Source organism: Conger conger, chromosome 2 (genome assembly GCF_963514075.1).
Source record: "Conger conger chromosome 2, fConCon1.1, whole genome shotgun sequence".
Taxonomy (NCBI): domain Eukaryota; kingdom Metazoa; phylum Chordata; class Actinopteri; order Anguilliformes; family Congridae; genus Conger; species Conger conger.
Genome location: NC_083761.1, coordinates 68,948,037 through 68,967,933, shown reverse-complemented (window position 1 = coordinate 68,967,933; position 19,897 = coordinate 68,948,037). Strand labels below are relative to the sequence as shown.

The following is a 19,897-nucleotide window of genomic DNA, read 5'->3' as shown; positions in this document are numbered from 1 at the left end:
TGCCAAGAAAACATTCCCACACCATTACACCACCGCCACCAGCCTGTTGACACAAGGCAGGTTGGGTCCATGGATTCATGCTGTTGGTGCTAAATTCTGATCTGTATGCCTCAGCAGAAATTGAGATTCATCAGACCAGGTTACATTTTTCCAGTCTTCCAACTGTCAAGTTTTGGTGAGCCTGTGCCCACTGCAGCCACAGCTTTCTGTTCTTGGCTGACAGAAGCGGAACCCAACATGGTCTTTCGCTGTTGTACCCCATCTGCCTCAAGGTGTGACATGTTGTGCATCCTGAGATGCTTTTCTGCTGCCACAATTGTACAAAGTGGTTATCTGAGTTACCGTAGCCTTTATGTCAGCTCAAACCAGTCTGGCCATTTTTATGGTTTTATGCATACACGTGCTCGTAACTAGAATATCCCCATGCGAGAAATAAAGCTGAATGTGAATTTGAATTGAGGCTTGAGATGAATCTTCAGCAGACTCCTTGTGTTGGAAGGAGAAAGTACTGCTTTGCTTTTAATCTGTATAACAGCATTAAATGGCTTCAATTCTTTCGATAAATTCACTGAGCTAAATTCAGCACTGTGTTTTGGAATGCTGCACTATGTAGGTGTGAACTTTGTGGATTCAACCTTGACCCAGGCCACATAGGATTGTTCACTTTCTCCCAACGATGCGGATGTAAAGAACATGTTATTTTTTAAGGCAGCAGTCACCAGTGGTGTAAACTAGAATGCTGTGAAAAAGCGGGTGTGGTGTCCATGGTAATTGAATAAAAGACAATCTTCTGTAAATGAATTCATTTTATTTAAAAAAATGTAAAAAATGAATCCAAATAATCAGCAAACAACCAGATAAATGCAGTGCAAAAATAAGAAAAGCTAAGACACAATGTAGCCAAGAGAAAATTACTTAAACATAGTAAGCAACATAAAATAAATTAATCTCACTTATGAACAGTTAACTCTGTGTGTATCGCCTGGTCCTATGAAGTTGATAAAAAATATTGAAATAGTGTTCATAGATTTAAAAAAAAGACGTCCTGCAATACAAAATTACATATTATACATCCTTGAATCTCTAAATTTAAATTCCACATCTGCAGTCTAGTCCAGTCTCATCCTTATTCCTCTTCTGGAGGCCTTCCCTTTCACTTCTTTCTCCGATTATGGTTCTTCACTTCATCCAGCTCCTTCTCCAATAGATGAGATTCAGCAGTAGTTTCTGACAACTGATAAAAGACAACATGATCTGAGACTTCAGCCAAATACAGTCCCTTGAAAAAGCATGCGCCACCTTTCTGATTTCCTCAATTATTGCATATTTGCCACACTGAACGGTAACGGATTTTTAAAAGATTTCATTTATTTGATGTATTTAATTCAAATTGGTACGTTTTTTAGCATGCCCTGCTTGTTTCAGATCCTGCCATAGCATCTTTATAAGTCAGGACTAGGACATGCATATTACAATAAAACAATCTCTCATCTCTTCTGGAATTTTCTTTGATCGTGGCATAGTACGCTTCTGGAAACTTTGTGTTGACTACTTCCCTCTGATGGTAAGGTTTAATCAGCTGAATCTAGTGATTACATTTGATCAATTGGTTGAATAACTATGGCAAATCCTTTTTTGCATGAATGGGTGATATGTCAATGTGAAATAATTTTCAAAAATGTGTTTTGGGTTTACTCAGTTTCCCTTCGTCTAACGTCTGTATTTTCCCCATTCAGACTCACAAGTTTATTACAACATTTAATTAAAAAAGGAAATACATTTTCTTTCCTTCATACTCAGCACCATAAGTACAATTACGTGGGCAGGCAGACATTTGCCAATCCAAAAGCTATGCAGCTCTGTGCGACAGCTGGCAGTATACACCTTGGCCAGCAGGTATGCAGCACTATTAATTGTGTTTAGGGAACTCACCATGTCCAACAGGATGTCAATTTTTAATCTCAGCAAGTTGTTCTCCTCCTCCAGCTGCAGGTTCCTCTTTTTCAACCTCTGCATCTCCTTCCCTGAAACAGTGCCTCCAGACTCTATGGACCAAGACACGTAGAGCATGTGACTGTCACAGAGATCCACATTGCACAACAGCATGTGTCTGTCATTTTTGCTTTATCTGATTTTTGCTCACCTGAAATCCACTGCCCCTCCTCAAATTTCAAACTCTGACCCCCAATGGTCATTGCAGGGGCCCCATACTCCAGTCCCAGTTCTATCTCCCTGGTGGATCTGTCCAACTGCATCAAAGCAATAAGACAGACTAGCATTGCAACCATGACTGTCCCTTTATAAAACATGAGTCAGTGAACATCCACCCACAAACTGGGAACCCCCCCCCCCCCCCCCCCCCCCTTGCAGAGCTCAAGAAGTTGACTCACTGTGTGTAGGTTGGACAGGGAAGCAGACTTGCGAGGAGGGGTCTTCTTGGGGCTGAAGGTATTTCCAAAAAGAGGCATCTTTCACTGAGGTAACAGCAGCGTCTGAAATCAAGTAATGCAATTACAGAAAAATCATGTAATTCACAAGCACAGTGAGGTATGCAACTAGCTTGTATGACAGGACAGGGTATTCTGTTTGTTATCAGATCCTCTCCTGTCCAGGATAGCAAATGTTACTGCTATCCTCTCCTGTTCATTAGGTCCTCCTCTGTCAAGGATGGCAACTGTTACTGCTCTCTAGATGTGAACTATTACAAATCTGCTAAAGAATATTTAATTTTCAATATTTTCCACATTTCAATAGCATATTATAATTTATTTCCCTGCTGAAAAACAGCTAAAGCTTAGTTTTGAATCAGCAGGTGGCTGGTTGTCCAGTTAGACCAGCTCAAGCTATGTTTTGAAACAGCTGGTATTTCAAGCTGGTCATAGCTGGATTTTAGTTGTCAAATGCAAGCATTGAAATGTATCCCCATACAGTTGAACAAGCAGGAAAAATGTGCAAGATGGGGATAGCCATCACGATGTTTACAGGTCGAACTAACACGTTCAACAATTTGCTTGAAACATGTTAGCGAACGAACTTGGCTAACTAACGTTACGGCTTACCAACACTCGTATTTTTAAAAATGCTTACCTGGAATTTTCGATCTTGGCTTAATTATTACCTCCAAAACATTCAAGATAATTAGGAAGTTTGATATTAGCTAATAGATGCTGTTTTTCCAGTATGTTTACTACTTTGAATGGCTAGTTAGCGAGAGAAACTAGCTTGAAACGGTAGTGGTCTAACTGTTTATAATATATAACGAGTCAATTGTATGGCAAGTTAACTATTCTATTCAATTCATATTAGCGCATCCTATTCCTATACATATCTTAGACTCGGTCAATAAAAAACCCCAGAAGACATTCGTAGCTAGGTAATTTGCACATACCGTACTGAGAGACGCGTACCTCGAACCATAACGCATGTGCGGAAATGGAATTCTTTATCTCGCACGAAAACAGGGAGCAAATCTACAAAGCACCAGCAAAATGTGTTGTATTAAAATGTTTCGTGCGTAGAATTGTTATTAGTGCATATATATATATTGTTACTATCATGATTGAAAGACGTCAATGTGTTTATTGTACATAAAAAGTATTTTAAAGCCACTGATATATCGTTAAAAAATAACAAACTCCCTCGGAAAGAAACCAAATAGGAGTTGCCAGGCGGAAATTGAGTTTCCATGGTGATGGCGTCAGTTCTTTTGTTGATGGAGATTTCCCAAACAGTCAACAGTTTAATTAACACTCGTGTTAGTTTACATACCTATTTTAACTTTTCAGTAAAATATAGTAGTACACGTTAAGGTCATATTCGTCATATATTATTTAAATATCGTAAATATAAATGCTTACAGGCGCTTAAAATGCGGATGCTAAATATGCTTCGTTTCAATTCACCTTGATAGAAAGAGAACATTTGTCTTTGTCCCTCCCTGTTGTCCGTCGCCCCAGTGGCCTAATGGATAAGGCACTGGCCTCCTAAGCCAGGGATTGTGGGTTCGAGTCCCATCTGGGGTGTCTGTTTTCTGCCGTAGTGGTTTCTGATATATCCTCCTGCAATTAAATAAAAAATGGGACAAACAATGCATGTAACACACTTCTAAAGCTCTGGAACACACTAAAGCTTCACTGCAATTTCCCTTACATTGCAAGGTTTTTCAATGGAAATACAGCTAACTGGCTAAATATGGACAAAAAGTTATGTAGTAATACATATAAATAAAGGTATCTTTTCCCTGCTAAATATTATAAATTTAACATTAAAAAAAATAATGTTCTAAACACCATTGGCCTTTCCCATCTCCCCTTTGGTTTTGCCCTCTGAAATTAAGCCAAAGGAACATATTTAGCTGACATATTCACTCATGTTCTATTACCCCCAAATGTTGTCAGGATATGGAAAACCTGCTGGTTCACTCTAGCGGGTGCACCTTTGCGGCTACCCTGTGCATCTACACCACTAGGCCCTCAGGCTATATGTCTCAGGATGTCTTTCAGCAGCTACCCTGGTCAGTGTAGGGAGGTGGAGAGGGAGGTTATGCACTGCAGCATTAGGGAAATTAAATCAAACCATTAAATCTGTGCACCAGAGATAAAATGTAACTGTAACAAATGAGCCTAGGCTACAAGATACGATGTGAACTCTTATCTCTGTGTATTTCTATTCAACATACACGCAATTTCATAACCTATAGGTCTATGTATACACATCTTATCACACACTGGTTTACACACGATACCAATGTTTAGCACTTATATTAAAAGATGTCCAGTACACGAGGATTCATAAACCATTTGCACTGATAGCACAAGTAGAGTCTGTTTTGTTTATTGATTCCAAAATACAAAGCAAGATGAAGTCTTCTTTGAAAAGGCTTGGTAGCTCCTTAAAGAAAAATGCGCTATTTGAGCAGAGGTGGTGCTCAGGATAGCTGAGATTTAGTTGTTGGGCCCCTGCAGATTTCTGGTGTCCCTGGATGACGTCTACCCCCTGGGCAGCATCCTCCTCATGGCACAGGCAACCAGCAGCATCTACAACACGCTTGTTTCTGTTCTCCCTGGGGATGCCCCACAGACTGCTGGCCTGGCAGTGGGTACGCTCATGGCACACCATGGCACGCAACAGGGAGCAGTGGGCCCAGACCTTCTCCAGGTACCACTCTGGTGGGGGGCAGACGCCTCCTATGGGCTCTGGGGAGATGGGAATCATCTGTGATATACCCAGAAATAAACCTCCTTCAGGACTGTAGCTCCCTGATCTGAGCCAAATACCATTTGTATCGAATCTTACACACTCAGCCTGCACTTGTGCATTGCATTACACATCCATGCATTGCTTTCTATCTAACAACAGTTTTATTTTTTTAAAAGGGTTGCATTTACATTTGCATGTTTAATGTGCTTTTTATAATTTCATAAAATATTTAATGTATTCCATATGTACTGTTTAATACTTGACATCTCCGAAAATACACATCAATTTACAAATGTTTAGGCCTGTACAACATTTCTGGATGATCGCCATACCCTCTCGTAAGCTTGCTGTCAGAAACACTGTGGTAGGTAAACAGTGCTGCGTATTCTCATTAGAGGACTCGCTCAGGCACCTATACAGCAATACAAATGTGCAGTATGCATAATGTGCACTCTGGAACGCATGCATTACTTGATATGTACACATACATAGACATGTATGCATGTGGACATTTAGAAAGAGAAAATAAAGCATGATAGAAAATGATGCATGGTTGAAAACAGATGAAGCAAATGATCAGTTTAGAATCAGAGTTTTTGTTCAGCATTTGATATTTCATTATTTAAACAGTATTTAAACTCTAGAGCTGCTTCAGCAGTTGTGTTAAAGTGAAATAGGGTCATGGATTAATATATTCATGGTAGCATGCGTTCATATTGTCCGATGACAGACTGGGTGACAGTGTAACATAAAGTTTGGGGAACAGGGCTTGTAGATTGTTAGATTGCCAGCTGGGGCACTGCTGTTAAACAAGGTGGAATTAATTGATTCATTATGTCTATATAACATGTAATGTCTGATAAATGCTGAAATATAAATATAATGACAAGAAAAATTACTCCCACTTTGATAACCCTCCTGAGTGCAGTAACTCTATATCTGAAATGGAATTGAAAGTTATCCGAATCCCCTCTGCTTAGTAGGGCGCCTATTTGTCTAACATGGCCAGCCAGCCCTGGTGGAACAGCAAACCAAAATGAAAATCATGGATTAAAAACAGTAGAGTAATTTCAACAGTAAGGAGTGCAAGTCATGGTCACTGAAATGTGTAGACCTGCTACATGCTGCATATATACAGTAGCTACCACAAAACTGGGATATTGTTTTGAAATTAAAACGTATTCCTTCCAAAAACAACTCAATTCCGCTAGGAAATATCGAGTCTATTTCAAACTACAACGACCATAATGCAATACGCCTCAAGAGTGGGCTCCCCCGCTCCTCACTCGCCACAAAACAGGAGGCGTGGTGCGCACTGTCTAGGCGGAGAATAAACGCTGTGAGTTAGGAGAGGGAATACTGTGCAGCTAGACGGTGACGGAAAGACGAACAGGGACGGAAGTAAAAACAACCCCCCGTCCGTCCACATACTGTACATCCCTATATTTTCTATTGGCAACGCCGGACAAACGGAAAAGGGTGTCGGAGGCGATGTCGGAAGTCAACTCCTTACCGACTACTCATAGCAACTGCAACAACAATAATAACAACAACAATAACAACAAAGACAGCGATGGAAACGAAAGCACAACCACAGCTACCCCGTCCCCCACCGAAACCAGCGCGTCGGAAACTCCGAGTCAAATCATAGGCAACGGTTCTGGGATCAATCCTGGCACAGGGGGGAACAATGGGAAATGGGTCCGACTGAACGTCGGTGGCACCGTTTTTCTCACAACGCGCCAGACCTTGCTGAAAGAGCAGACTTCCTTTCTCTACCGGCTATGCCAGCAGCAAGATCTGCACTCAGACACGGTAAGGCGAGATTTGTTGGGTAAGAGGGGTTCTGATAGCAACCGGTTACGCAGTAGCAACCGGTATCCTAGACTCGGCCACTCTTATTATGGAAATGCAACTAACGGAGCGAACGGCGGTGCCCAGTCAGATGGCCGCGCACGTGCACAGCTCGTGTGTGGATGAAGGGATGCAAGGCGGTACAGTATATTTGTATGACAGCAGCTTTCTATTGCGTGCCTCCAGACTGTATTTCTCTAGTGAATCTAGTCCACCAAGGGTGTGTAAAGTAATCACGCAAAATAGGTGCTAATGCAGTCGTTCCTGAAAGCTGGCCATGTTGGTATTCCTCTGTGTTTGCCAGTTCTTGTGCACAGTGGACTGTAAAATGAGTGTTGCTCCAGCTCTGGAAACAAATCGATGAATGGGGGAGGTTGTGAGTGAATGACCTTCACGGGAACAGGAATGGACAGAGAATCCTGGCTAAGAGAGAGAACTAATCTCAGTGCAGAACCCTCCTTCATCTCCTCCTTACGCCATCCACCCCTATTGCTCCACTGGTTCTCCTCGCTTTTTCAATCTCCCTTTTCCAATCTCCTTGTCCCTCCACATTTCCCTAGCAATCGTCCAATTTGAGCCTCTATCATGTAATATCTTTGTCTGAGCTTCATCGCCTCCAAACCTACCCCCTTCTTTGTCCATCTCTCGAATTCTCAGTTGTCATTTCACAACATTATTTTTACCCTGGGCTCTACCTCTTTCGCACAGTGATAAGTTTAAACTGGGCTCGGTCTGCACTCTTGTATTGCAGGGAAAGCCAGTTGTGTCTCACTGGAGTGGAGGAGTTGGTAGGTAAGGCCAACAAGTCCCAACAAAGTCTTCTCTCCAGTGGCATCGTTGAGATGTATATCACTGGATCTGCACTGTGATGCAATGGTAGCAGATAGCAGCAGACCTCTGGAAGATTTCTGCACTGTTGTGTACACAGTCCACAATAGGGCGGCCTGTAGCATAGTGGTTAAGGTAAATGAGTGTCTGCCAAATGCCAATAATGTAATATGCCCACTGCTTTATTAAGATTAGTCCCTCTGTTTTCCTCTCTCAAGTATGAGGAGCCATTTTCACTCCTGTTTTATTATTACGCCAGCCTTTGTATACTTTACATTAAATGTATCTGGAATGTAAAACTGTAGGGAAGTGATGCCGACTCTTAGTAACATACTTATTCAGATAGACAACCAAAACAAAAAGTCTTAATGGAAATGTCCTTGTTTTGAAGTAGAATGATACATACACATTTGTATTGAAAAACTGTGTTCAAGTTGGCTTTGTTCCAACTTACTTTTGCACAGTATGTTAGTAATTATTTTTCTTCCTGTTCATCGAAGAGCTAAGTGATCTTAATAATACAGATTTGAATTTAAAATGTCTTTCCCTCAGAGCTAGATTCCTCTACTTGCCTGAACTCGCCTATTTAATCTGATAAGATGAGTGTGGATATGCAGCAAGAAAAGTAATAGTATGGTTTACAGAAGGGGACACTGAGTGACTAGTCTTATTCACGCAATTGACATGGCTTTTGTATGTGAACAAATATCTATATATTGACTTACGCAGATTCGGAGGGGGGTGTCTGGCAGTTTACTGTAACGTAAGGTGACACGGCTGTGGTCATGTGATCAGATGTCACAATAGGAAAATAAGCTGTCATGGTTCCAGAAGACAAGCTGTTTCTAGATTATAACACTGGCACTGGCGTTTTGTGATGCAACTGCTTTTCAAAATAGTTTTTAGTAATGGTGGTGAATGCATTTGATATGTGTGTGTGTGTGTGTATGTGTGTGTTTACAGTTGTTCATAGAGATAAACAAAACCTGTGTGTGCCAACCAGGTATTTCTACTGGGATCAAATCCCCCGCGGACATGGCACTGCTTCTTTCCTTGTGTAAACGCTTGGTTAAACATTAACGCACGACATAGAATTGATGTTAACCGCATTTGATTCGTTTGCGTTAATGCCACCACGTGCCAAAGGTCTGCTATTATCCGGGTAAAATCTTTATAAGACTGTCAGATGTGTCACATTGTCGCAAATGTGATTTCATGTGAGTGCAGCAACTACGGTAACGAACTAACTGCCAAATTAGTCTGTGTACCAGGTAATGCAAGGTGTTTGTTAAACTGACGACACACAAGGTAGAAACATGAGTTTGATCTAATGTCAGTACAGTTCTGGCAGTTGACCTTGTGAATAAATGAGGCTGCTTAATATAGAAGTTGCGTTGAGTCGAGAACCAGCCGTGCATGTCAATGATGTGTTGTGGAAGTCATAATTTTCACTGAACAAAGCCTAAGCTTTTGTGTGCAGGTGCTTTTCAATGGACTGCTTAGAAAACAATCTTTATGCAATAACCTGCAATGCTCTCGGCATGTGGAAGCCCTATTGTTGTTGCACATTGTATTGTTTTGCATAATTATTTGCAGTCCATTATGTTTGCGTGTTATTTGTTGTCTGTGTTGATGTCAGCAGTTTGGCTGTGTAGTGTATGGAGTGCAATGTACAGTACCGCTCACTGCATGCAGGGGCAAGTGGATATGTGTGTACGTGTGTTTCTGTGTGTACGTGTGTGTATGCGTGTGGGTGCATGTGTGTTCATGCATGGCATGCGGGTGTTGAAATCCTTGCTATCATGTTGAGTCACGCCAGATCCAGCGGTGTTGGTACCTGAGGCAGGGTAGGGTGGGGGTTTTTTGGCTGCCAAACGATATTGCGTCTTGCTTGCCTTCCGTTCTCTGGCATCCTCATGCCTCTCCATGATCAGTCTCTAATTATCTCCCCCCGTCTCTCTCTCTCTACGTTCCCCACAGAGCGCTGCTCTCTTATGGCATTGTTGTTTTTCTCAGTTGACCCTATCTGTTCCCCTGTTCTCTCACTCATTCCCCCTATGTATCCCCTCTCCTTATCTGTCTCTCCACTCTTCTCCTTTCTCACTCTTTCTCCGTAACTCTATCCCTCTCACTCGCTTCCTATATTTCTCTCTGCTCTCTCTCCCCTTCACTCTCCCTCTCCCCCCCTCCTGCTCTCTCTCTCCCCCCTCCTCCCTCGCTCCCTCTATCTCTCCCCCCTCTTTCTCCACCACTCTCCCTCACGCTTTCGCTCTCCCTCTCTCTGTGTGCCTCAGGCTCTGCGTGTAATGCACTTTCACAGAGCCGTGTAAAGGCAGGTCCACAGAAGAAGAGGCTGAGTGACGTGAATGTAACTCAATCTCTGTGCCACCATAGATATCCCACTGCCTGGAAACAGCTAGGGGGTAAAGAGTAAAGGTAGCGAAGCAGGAAGTGACACAGACCATGCAAATGTGACTGAACATGTCATCTCTCAAAAGCCAAAGTCTCTCTTTCTCGCTCTCTCTCCCTCTGTATTTATTTTTCTTTTCTATCTCTCTCTGTATTTCCTTTTCTCTCTCTCTCTCTCTCTCTCTCTCTTTCTCTGCCTCCCTCTCTCTCTCTGTTTACACCCCCACACTCCTGCTCTTTTTCAGATGAAACATTGTGCTCTGGCACCTTTCTCCTCCTCCTCCTCTTCTTTCTCAAAATAAAACATCAGGAGGAGTTACACTGGTTTTCACACGAAGAGCATTTACACAACAGCTCTCTGGCCTGAGGAAAAATGTAATCAATACAAAGGAAATTCAGTCTCCATTTACTATTGTTTGGAAGCCAACTGGTCCCATGCATGGCAGTGATTGCACTATGCCGGTAATGTTTGCTGAAGCTGCAGGTTCAATTCCCACTGCTGTTGAATGATGGTACCCTTGAATGAGGAACATAACCTGCAGTGCTTCAGTGAAAATGAATTCAGCTGTATAAATGGATAGTAAACAGCACAAAAACTTAGCTGTGTCCCTCTTTTGTACGGGTACATAAGGATATCTGCTAAACAAAGAAGTAACTGTGGAAGTACTAAGAAGTAAAGTGGTTTCCCTCCCTCCCTTTCCTGTAGGATGAAACCGGAGCGTACGTGATTGACAGAGACCCCACCTATTTTGGCCCCATATTGAACTACCTGCGGCACGGAAAGCTGGTGTACAACAAGGAGCTGGCAGAGGAAGGTCTGCTGTTTTTATACCGGCCTCCTCTACCCCGTTCCCCGCTTCTTGTTCCCCTGCTTTTGTTCCCTACTTCCTGTTTCCCATTTCCCATTCCCTGCTCCCATTCCCGGGTTTCCTACTCCCTCCTTCCCATTTCCAGTTTCCCATTCTCCATGCTCCCATTCCCCATTTCATATTCCCTGCTTCCCATTTCCTCCTTCCTATTCCCCACTTCCCCATTCCCCTGCTCCCATTCCCAGTTTCCCATACATCAGCCTGGCATGTGTGATATCAAAACTATATTCAGCCATCAATCCTGATCATCTTGGTATAGGAAGTCCACACTTCCAGAATACTGCCATGGTTGTATTTCCAGCCTGAAAGCAAAGCACACAAATTTGTCACTTCTGGAATGAGCCCAAGGAACCATGGCAGAACACTGATTGTAATGTGAAGACAGTCGTTTGGAGTGATTGATGGTTGTTGTATTTGTGAAAAATAATGTGTTTTTTTATTTTATTATTATTATACTTTTCCAGGTGTTTTAGAAGAAGCAGAATTCTATAACATCACCCCACTCATCAGACTGATCAAGGAGAGGATCTTAGAACGTGACTGTAAAGCAACACAGGTGAGAGACAATGCGCACGCACTCCTTCCGCACCGAGAAGCTCCATGTTAACACATACTGGACATTCTGTCACGTCAAATCTGCCATCTTCCTCCGCTTCACTCCATCATTCACGCTTCGACTCTTCCATTTTCTTTCTCTCAAGCTCTCTTCCATCTGTTCCCTCCCGCAATTTGTCATCTCCTACTCTATGTGACCGACTCTGGTCTATAAATACCGTGTTCAAAGAGAATAATGTGATATGAAGGGGACCAAAAGTCAATCACTCTCTCGCTCTCTGTCTCTCTCTCTCTCTCACACACACACACACACACACACACACAGCAGGTACCTCCGAAGCATGTGTACCGGGTGCTGCAGTGCCAGGAGGAGGAGCTGACTCAGATGGTGTCGACCATGTCAGACGGCTGGAAATTTGAGCAGGTCAGTGTGCTGATTAATTTTGCTGGATACGGTCTGTTTGACACACGGTGACTACATCCCCACAATGCTGAGAGCCCTAAAAGGTGACCATCGGTTTTGCGTTCCCAATCTTCATGACATGGAGATTCTTAAAGGAATACACCAACATTTTAGGCAATATACCTTTTTTCCAACTTACGCAGACTTACACAAGATGTTCGATTTCATTGTCATTTTGGTGCATTCGCTGGCTCGGTTTCCAGGTTAGCATAACATGTTAACTTAGCATAAAGTCTTGAAACCTATAGGAGTCCTACCTCCTTTAAAGTGAAAAAATACACTTTACAGCAACTCCAAAGCCATCTTATTTGCACAAGGTATGGTGTATGTGTATATTGGTAAAAACGTTCCAGACTGTTTCCGGAGAAGTTGGACAGTTGGAACTATAACCGCTGAACACACATGTATCCTTCCGTCTTCCGCTGGCTGATCGGCATTTAGCACGTTTAGAGATTTCTACAGTGATAGACCAACTGCACGTATAGCAACACTGAACACTATATAAATAAATTATTATTATTATTGTTGTTGTTTGCTCATGCATGACGATGATAATACTGTAATGCATTATATAGTGATAAATGTCTCTTACTTGATGGACAACTGACCATTAGCTTCAACAGGCCCGGGACGTTTTTTACAATTTATTTTGGGGAAAAATGTTTCAATAACTCCAGGATTGGTTATAGCTGAAAAAAATCATCATTCAGTGTGACACGGTGTGCTTTCTCTTTGCACGCCTTCCGCTTCGGCAGATATATATCGAGCCTTCCCATTGACGGCAGCGCCAAATCCCACTGAATGAGTCCCACAGGTTGGCAAGCCCCGCATTTACACCACCAATCCTCACCGGATCGGCCTCTCCCCTCGGGCCCTTGCTGTTCCAGCGGCTCAGAGGATTCTGCCTCTCTTCTTGCCTGCTCAGCGTCTCTCGTTTAAAATAATGTTTCCCCTGGACGTGTAGCTTGGAAAGTGAGCCAGTGAATGCACAAAAATGAAAATAAAATTTAACATCTCGTCAAAGGCTGGGAAAAAAAAGGTATATTTCCCAAATTGTTGGTGTATTCCTTTAAGGTCCTGTTGATTAAAAGTCCTCCGGAGCAGGACGGCGTTGCGGTTTACCCTGTATAGGAGGAAGCGATGAGCTTGTTGGCCTGGATGGAAGCGTGTGCCGTCTCTTACACCGCTCTCTCCCTGCGCCGCTGTTAGATGGTGAACATCGGCTCGTCCTACAGCTACGGCACGGAAGACCAGGCTGAGTTCCTGTGTGTGGTGTCCAAGGAGCTCCACACATCCGGCGGAGGCATGAGTGCAGAACAGAGCCACAAGACCAAGGTCAGACAGCACACGATGGCCACTTCACACGCAACACACATCCACACATACACACAGCAGTGCTCAGGGCCAGACAGCGCACAATGGCCACTTCACACACAGCACACATACACACATACACACATACACACATACACACAGCAGTGTTTAGGGCCAGACAGCACACAATGGCCACTTCACACACAGCACACATACACACATACACACAGCAGTGCTCAAGGCAACAGCGGCAAGTATATGTTTAGTCACTCATACATGTACAGACACACACATGTGTCAGTATGAAAGATCTCACTGCTGGGTCCCACACTGTTGCTGACAGCGAAAGTGAGGTGAGTTCATGGCGATACTTTGGAACATTGAAGCATTAGTGTTGTACCTGTAATGTGTGTTACCGTCAATAGCGGTTAACGTTACCGGCAGCGGTTAACGCTACCGCCTCTCTGGCTGCTGCACTGCTCCACACTGCACAGTCAGGTAAACAGGGCAGTGTAAGGCTGTTTGTGTGTGTGTGTGTGTGTGCGGTGTGTGGGTGTTTGGGTGGGTGTGTGTGCACGCGTTTGTGACATTTATATGCCACTGTTTCATTTCAGGCAACTTCAACTTCAGCAGATCTCATTCTCACCTTCCACTGATCCTCATCGAATTCAGTTTTTGTTATTCGATTGATTGTTTGTGTGTTTGTCCAACCTTGTTTTCCTCCCTTTAACTGGGCAAGGCTTCAGAAGTGCAGGAGGAGGAGGAGGATGGAGAAGCGAGAGATGAGGCGGAGGGAGAGACAAATGACACCCCGAGCGAGTGGAATAGCGTTTAACAGTCGTGTTGTGTTGTCGCAGACATTTAAATGGGTGAGGAGCACTCCCAGTGCGTTGGGTCTGGCGGAGGGGCACAGAAGTAAGGGTGTTAAATACGGGGGCCTCGTGTCCTGGGCCTCGTGTCCTGGGCCTATCCATTCCATTGCACAGAATCATACCCAACAGGGCTATTTGTCCTGTCTTATAAACCCGACAGCCACTGTTTTGACTGAAGTGTATTTAGTGTTTGAGCGAGCCCCAACCTGAAAAAACCTCAGTAATATGCTTTGTTAGGGGAAATTACACTGACATTACCGAAGCTTTGTCTGCCATCGTATTAATGCACTGTCACGGTTCTGAAGAGCGGTGTGGCCCATTTACAATTGCGATGGAATATTCTGAAATCTTGGGTTTATGGCAGTGCATTTGCTGCTGCATTTAGTGGCAATAGAAAAGCTATGGAAATAAATGACAAAATGGGAGGGGCTTTCCCCATTACTGTACAGTAGAGAAGTATTTGCCCCCTTCCTCATTTCCTCCATTATGACTGGTTTTGCAAAGAAGAGTTGACTAAAATTCCTCCACAGCGATGTAAGAGACTGATGCCAAATTATAGGTAGTGTTTGGTTGCGATTATGTCTGCTAAAGATGGTGCAACCAGTTATTAAGGGGGCTATTGCTTTTTCATTGCTAATGTTAATCATGATGAAAATGTCAGTTATGCAGTTAGGTTCTTTTGTATGCGCTGGTCATGTTGTTTTGACACTGTAGATGACATATATTGTATTGGAATGGAGCTGAATAGTAGAGTGCAGTGGAATGGATTAGCCCAGGCCCTTTTTCTTGTTGTTGCAGTTAGTGTAGCATCTCCTGTGTGCAGGGGATTCAGATATATACAGAATGCACAGACGAGAAGATCTCATACACAAACACACACATGCACCCATACGCACACACACACACACCCACACACACATACACACACACACTCGCATACACACACATACACCCGCACAAACACACTCACATACGCAAATGTGTACACACACACTCACATATGCACACACACACACATATGCACACGCACACACACACACACACACGCATACACACACACACACGCGCATACACATGCGCACACACACTAACACATACACGCACACACACACATACACACATACACCCGCACAAACACACTCACATACGCACACGTGTACACACACACTCACATATGCACACACACACACACATATGCACACGCACACACACACACACACACGCATACACACACACACACGCGCATACACATGCGCACACACACTAACACATACACGCACACACACACATACACACACACACTCGCATACACACATACACCCGCACAAACACACTCACATACGCACACGTGTACACACACACTCACATATGCACACGCACACACACACACATATGCACAGGTACACACACACACACACACGCACACATACATACACATACACATGCGCACACACACTAACACATACACGCACACACACACCTTAATGCAAGAGGCCCAGAAAGCAGAGCTGGAAAATCTGGCCTGTCTACATATTCTCTCAGACGTAGATTGAAACTGAAGTTAATACGGACCATAGCACTCATTAGGCCTTTGACACTGTCGGAGAGACGCATATGAACGAAAGTTACCGGGAGATAGGAAGGGAGAACAACGCTAAGAGCGAGAGACCATGAGGCTCCATCATTGACTTCTTGACACCAAACACATTTTCCATCTTCAACATGAAAAAATGCAGAATAAGAATTTTACGGAAAAAAACATTATTTCTTTGTTCATGGCTCACTACCGTCATTATAACCATCCACATCAAAAAAACAGGCTCATGCTTCTGCTGTGCTAATCTCAGCTACGGTCATGTCTCTGAGTTGTAAGACATGGCTGCTACAGGCAGGCTGAACGTGCTGTATGTAGGAGTAATATTTTCAGGGCTGCATTTGACTCCTCTCTCCTTCCCCTGCTTTCTCTCCTTCTCCCCATGTCTTTCAGCTCTTTCAGATCCACGGATCGCGGATGTAGACTGCAGAGAATTGTATTTTTTTAGCTAACGGTGCATATTTATGTGTTCGATGACGGGACGTTGCTATGGTTTTTGTATTACTACCGCAGCTTTATTTAAAAAATACAACAAAAAAAAAACCCCCATTTCATTTCTGCTTCAAACACCAGTTTGAAAGGAGTATGGAGGACCCAAATCTCACACCCAAAGTACAGAATCTGTTCTTTGTTTTTCCCTGTGGCAGAGGTGTACAGTTTGCCGTCAAGACTCAAGAAATATGGAAAATGAAATGCCTTTTTCGTTTTCATCAAATTGAATAATTCAGTGTGTATACTTAAGTTCTCAGTGTTTTCAAAGAATTCTGATGAATAAATTACATCTTTAGTTATTTGTAATTAAATCAACAGAAATAACCAAAAATTTAATTTATTTCTCCAATGATAAAACATACAAGTAGCAAAATAAGTACACCTATGACAAAAATATTTCAAGCAATTTACTTCCAGTGCTGCTTACCTGTACATTACCATTTGAAATTAGCATTGCCTCCATCATGCTCCAGGCACTCTTATGGAGCTCCTGTCTTCCTCCTGGCTTTGATGTCTTGTAATGAGCTGGTCTGCTTCAGATGAAGTCACTGTCAATAATGGGCGCTAACTTTAACAGTCCTTGCAGGAATATCAGAGAATAGTATGAGTTGATTGAAATGAAAGTTATTGATATGTAAACCTGTTAAACAAATGCCTCAAATGTTGTGTATGCATATGTATGAAGAGGTCTGAGAACATTCAAAATGGTGTTTGAAAAAATAAACTGCAATATCATTGCCACGTTTATAAATGACCTTTCCTATGCAAGGTCCTATAAAGCATTTTTGTATTCCCATATGGATCTTAAGGTGGGACAACAGTACAGTATACGGAGAAAATATCTCAGTGTAATATGTTACACGGTGAAATAATTTGGAATAAAAAAGACAACAAGCATTCCCATTGAAGAACACGGGGTGTTCGTCCCTTCCTGTCTTGAGCTGGTTACAGTCTGGGTAATCTGGTGTGCTGTCATCTGTACCAAGAACACATGAACAAAGCGCACATAGTACTCTCACAAAATGTCAGGCCCGCAGTGTAATTGTTCCACTGTTTTTACTAGCAATATAGAGCATTTGGTGCCTTGAGTTAAGCAAAAATAAATAAATAAAATGCCATAGACTTGTGACGTGAATGAAAAGTAGTTGCTTATATTTGTAAAAGTATTTATTTGAAAAAAGAAAGATGTTGTTTCGATCCAGGTCATAGGAAAGGTTATGTATATATCTATATGTGTGTGCGTATTTCTATATGTGTATGCTAATGTACTGCAGCTAAGTCCGCTCCTGCATGTGTGTGGACTGTACCAATGTCACTGTCTACATGGGTAGGCACACGGACATCCAGTTATGTCACAGGGGCCATCGATGCTCTGTGGAGCTAAAGAGTTCTCCACGCGTGTCCCTCTTCATTGAAGAGCCCTGCCCTGTTACCTCTTTTGCTCAATCCCACTTTTGGCTTCTGTCCAGACCCCCCCTGTGCGCTTGTTGCTTGTTATGGAATTGGAGGAATGTGTTTCAGCACAGGTCAATTAGAGGAATAATGTATTTGTAGTTTTTGGATGGGGTGGTGCCTGGCTTTACTTTCAGTACCTTCCGTCATTGTCATAAATAGTGGAGATTAGTTGGCTGTTAAGACAATCGGCAGAAAAGACAGAGGCCATGTATCTGGTACAGGTGTGTCTGCGGCCTACTTTTTTTTTTCTTTTGGTTTTTTACTGATATGAGTGTACAGTATGTAATTTTTAGACGGGGAGTGCATGTGATAAACTGTACAACTACCTTGCAAGGGGCCAAAAGATTATGTTTGATGCTCAAAGACTGTAACAGCCTAACTTAATTTACTGTGAAGTAAACTTTGCCTCACATTTGCTACTGACAGTCAACCAAACCATAGCCAACTGCAATGGTCATTGGCATTTCCCAAAACCTGTTTCTATGTCTGTTCTTTTTTAAATTATATTTTGTATTCTTTATTTTCCTGTAATACTCAGTTGCATCTTTTTTGAACGTAATTGGAATTTGTCGCAAGAACGCCCCAAATAAGTCATTTTTATTACTTCCAATTGTAAAATTTATTGTGTTGTTTTTTTTAAGACAATGCTATGGGTAATTGTTAATTCATAGCTTAGTTGTTGTGTTCTAGAATTGGATGTTGTCGGCTGGTTCTGGGGGCAGTCGATGGCGTTTTGATAGTAGAACATCTAATGGTCAGCCTTGCACAGATTGTATCCTGACCTCCCCATTCTGTACAGTGGCTGCCCATACAGAAATAGAATATACTGAAAATATATTGAAATGAAATGTATCAGCAAGGTTTTACAACACTTCACAATATATCCTCCTAAGGCCTGGCAATGAATTTTGTCCCCTGTTGGGGACCTTAGTTTCTGGTCCTGAGGTGCAGAACAATTTATGTTCTTTTGGCTCTGTAGTCCAACACATTGGATTTGAAATGAAATGGGTGAGGTTAAAGTGCAGACTGTCCCAGTTAATTTGAGGGTATTTACATCTATATTGTGAGTGTAGGAATCACATCACTTTATAAACATAGTCCTCCCCATTTTATGGGACCAAAGGTAATCAGGAGGATATGGATATTAAATTGCCACATTCATATATTGAATATATTACACTGCTGTGAAATATATTAAAGTGATATTTTTACAATATATTGTAGTATATTTAATTTCTGTTTGGATACTGGGTCTGAAAACCTCATTGAAATTGTATGGGCTGTTCTGTCTCGGTACGAGTAATCTTGTTGCCGATCGCTTGTGCTTGACTTGACTTATAGACCAAATCTGAATGTGACCGTCCACACAGTTTTTGCAAAAATACAATCATGGTTGTGATAAAGATGAGAAAATGTTTATTTTAGGGATGGCACAAAAAACATTTTGAATACTGTATGTTTGTGCTTTACCAAAAGAACAATTGTGTGTAACAACCTTTTGCTAGTCATTCTCCATGATGAACATCGGTGTCTTTTTTGTGTGTCTCTGAACCTCAACATTCATTATTCTTGCGAAAAATGCAAGAAACATTTGAAAATTATTTTTAGTATATATGTTGCCGGCTTGAAAATAAAACTGTTGTTTGTCCTTAAGTATGAGCAATCTTTTCATGAATTTCTAAGATAAATAGAACAGCCCAATGCAGGCATCCTCCACATTTTTGAAGTTGTGTTTTGTATCATCATTGGATTCAGTTGCACATGAATAAAACTTTTTTTTTTTTCAAAAAGACTGAGTGTTTACTTGTTAGTTAATAAGGTCTGCTGCAAAATAGTATCGTGGTGTCTTCAAGGATCACTTTGGAAATGATTCATTATGTAAAAATAATTTAATTGGCACAGGTCACAATACAACACAATCTAGAAATTCTTAACGCAGTCACAATACACTGAAGGATGTTTTTTTTAATTAAGAGCGTCACTTCCTAAAGGT

The 19,897-nt window shown here is 42.2% G+C and overlaps 2 protein-coding genes and 1 non-coding gene across 5 annotated transcripts; 2 read left to right on the top strand and 1 right to left on the bottom strand.

Annotated features, from left to right (window-relative positions):
• Positions 1-788: 788 nt before the first annotated feature.
• On the bottom strand, positions 789-3,441 carry cby1 (chibby 1, beta catenin antagonist). 2 transcript variants are annotated; one of them, XM_061232803.1, is made up of 5 exons: positions 3,389-3,441; positions 2,391-2,492; positions 2,144-2,249; positions 1,933-2,045; positions 789-1,234 (listed from the first exon to the last, which is right to left on the bottom strand). In XM_061232803.1, the coding sequence occupies exons 2-5, from the start codon at positions 2,466-2,468 to the stop codon at positions 1,154-1,156; spliced, it is 378 nt and encodes a 125-aa protein (XP_061088787.1). In that variant the 5' UTR covers positions 2,469-2,492; positions 3,389-3,441; the 3' UTR covers positions 789-1,153. The 2 variants fall into 2 exon arrangements, with proteins under 2 accessions (XP_061088787.1, XP_061088786.1); XM_061232802.1 differs by lacking the exon at positions 3,389-3,441 and adding an exon at positions 3,088-3,379.
• Positions 3,442-3,949: 508 nt separating this feature from the next.
• Positions 3,950-4,022, top strand: trnar-ccu (transfer RNA arginine (anticodon CCU)). Its single transcript has one exon. It is a non-coding gene; the product is annotated as a tRNA-Arg (tRNA).
• A 2,491-nt stretch (positions 4,023-6,513) lies between these two features.
• kctd17 (potassium channel tetramerization domain containing 17) lies at positions 6,514-19,694 on the top strand. 2 transcript variants are annotated; one of them, XM_061221779.1, is made up of 7 exons: positions 6,514-7,014; positions 10,997-11,105; positions 11,624-11,715; positions 12,043-12,138; positions 13,387-13,512; positions 14,231-14,360; positions 16,351-19,694. In XM_061221779.1, exons 1-6 carry the CDS (start codon positions 6,691-6,693, stop codon positions 14,324-14,326), a joined length of 843 nt encoding a protein of 280 aa, XP_061077763.1. In that variant the 5' UTR covers positions 6,514-6,690; the 3' UTR covers positions 14,327-14,360; positions 16,351-19,694. The 2 variants fall into 2 exon arrangements, with proteins under 2 accessions (XP_061077763.1, XP_061077754.1); XM_061221770.1 differs by having other exon boundaries at positions 6,516-7,014; positions 12,040-12,138.
• Positions 19,695-19,897: the final 203 nt, after the last annotated feature.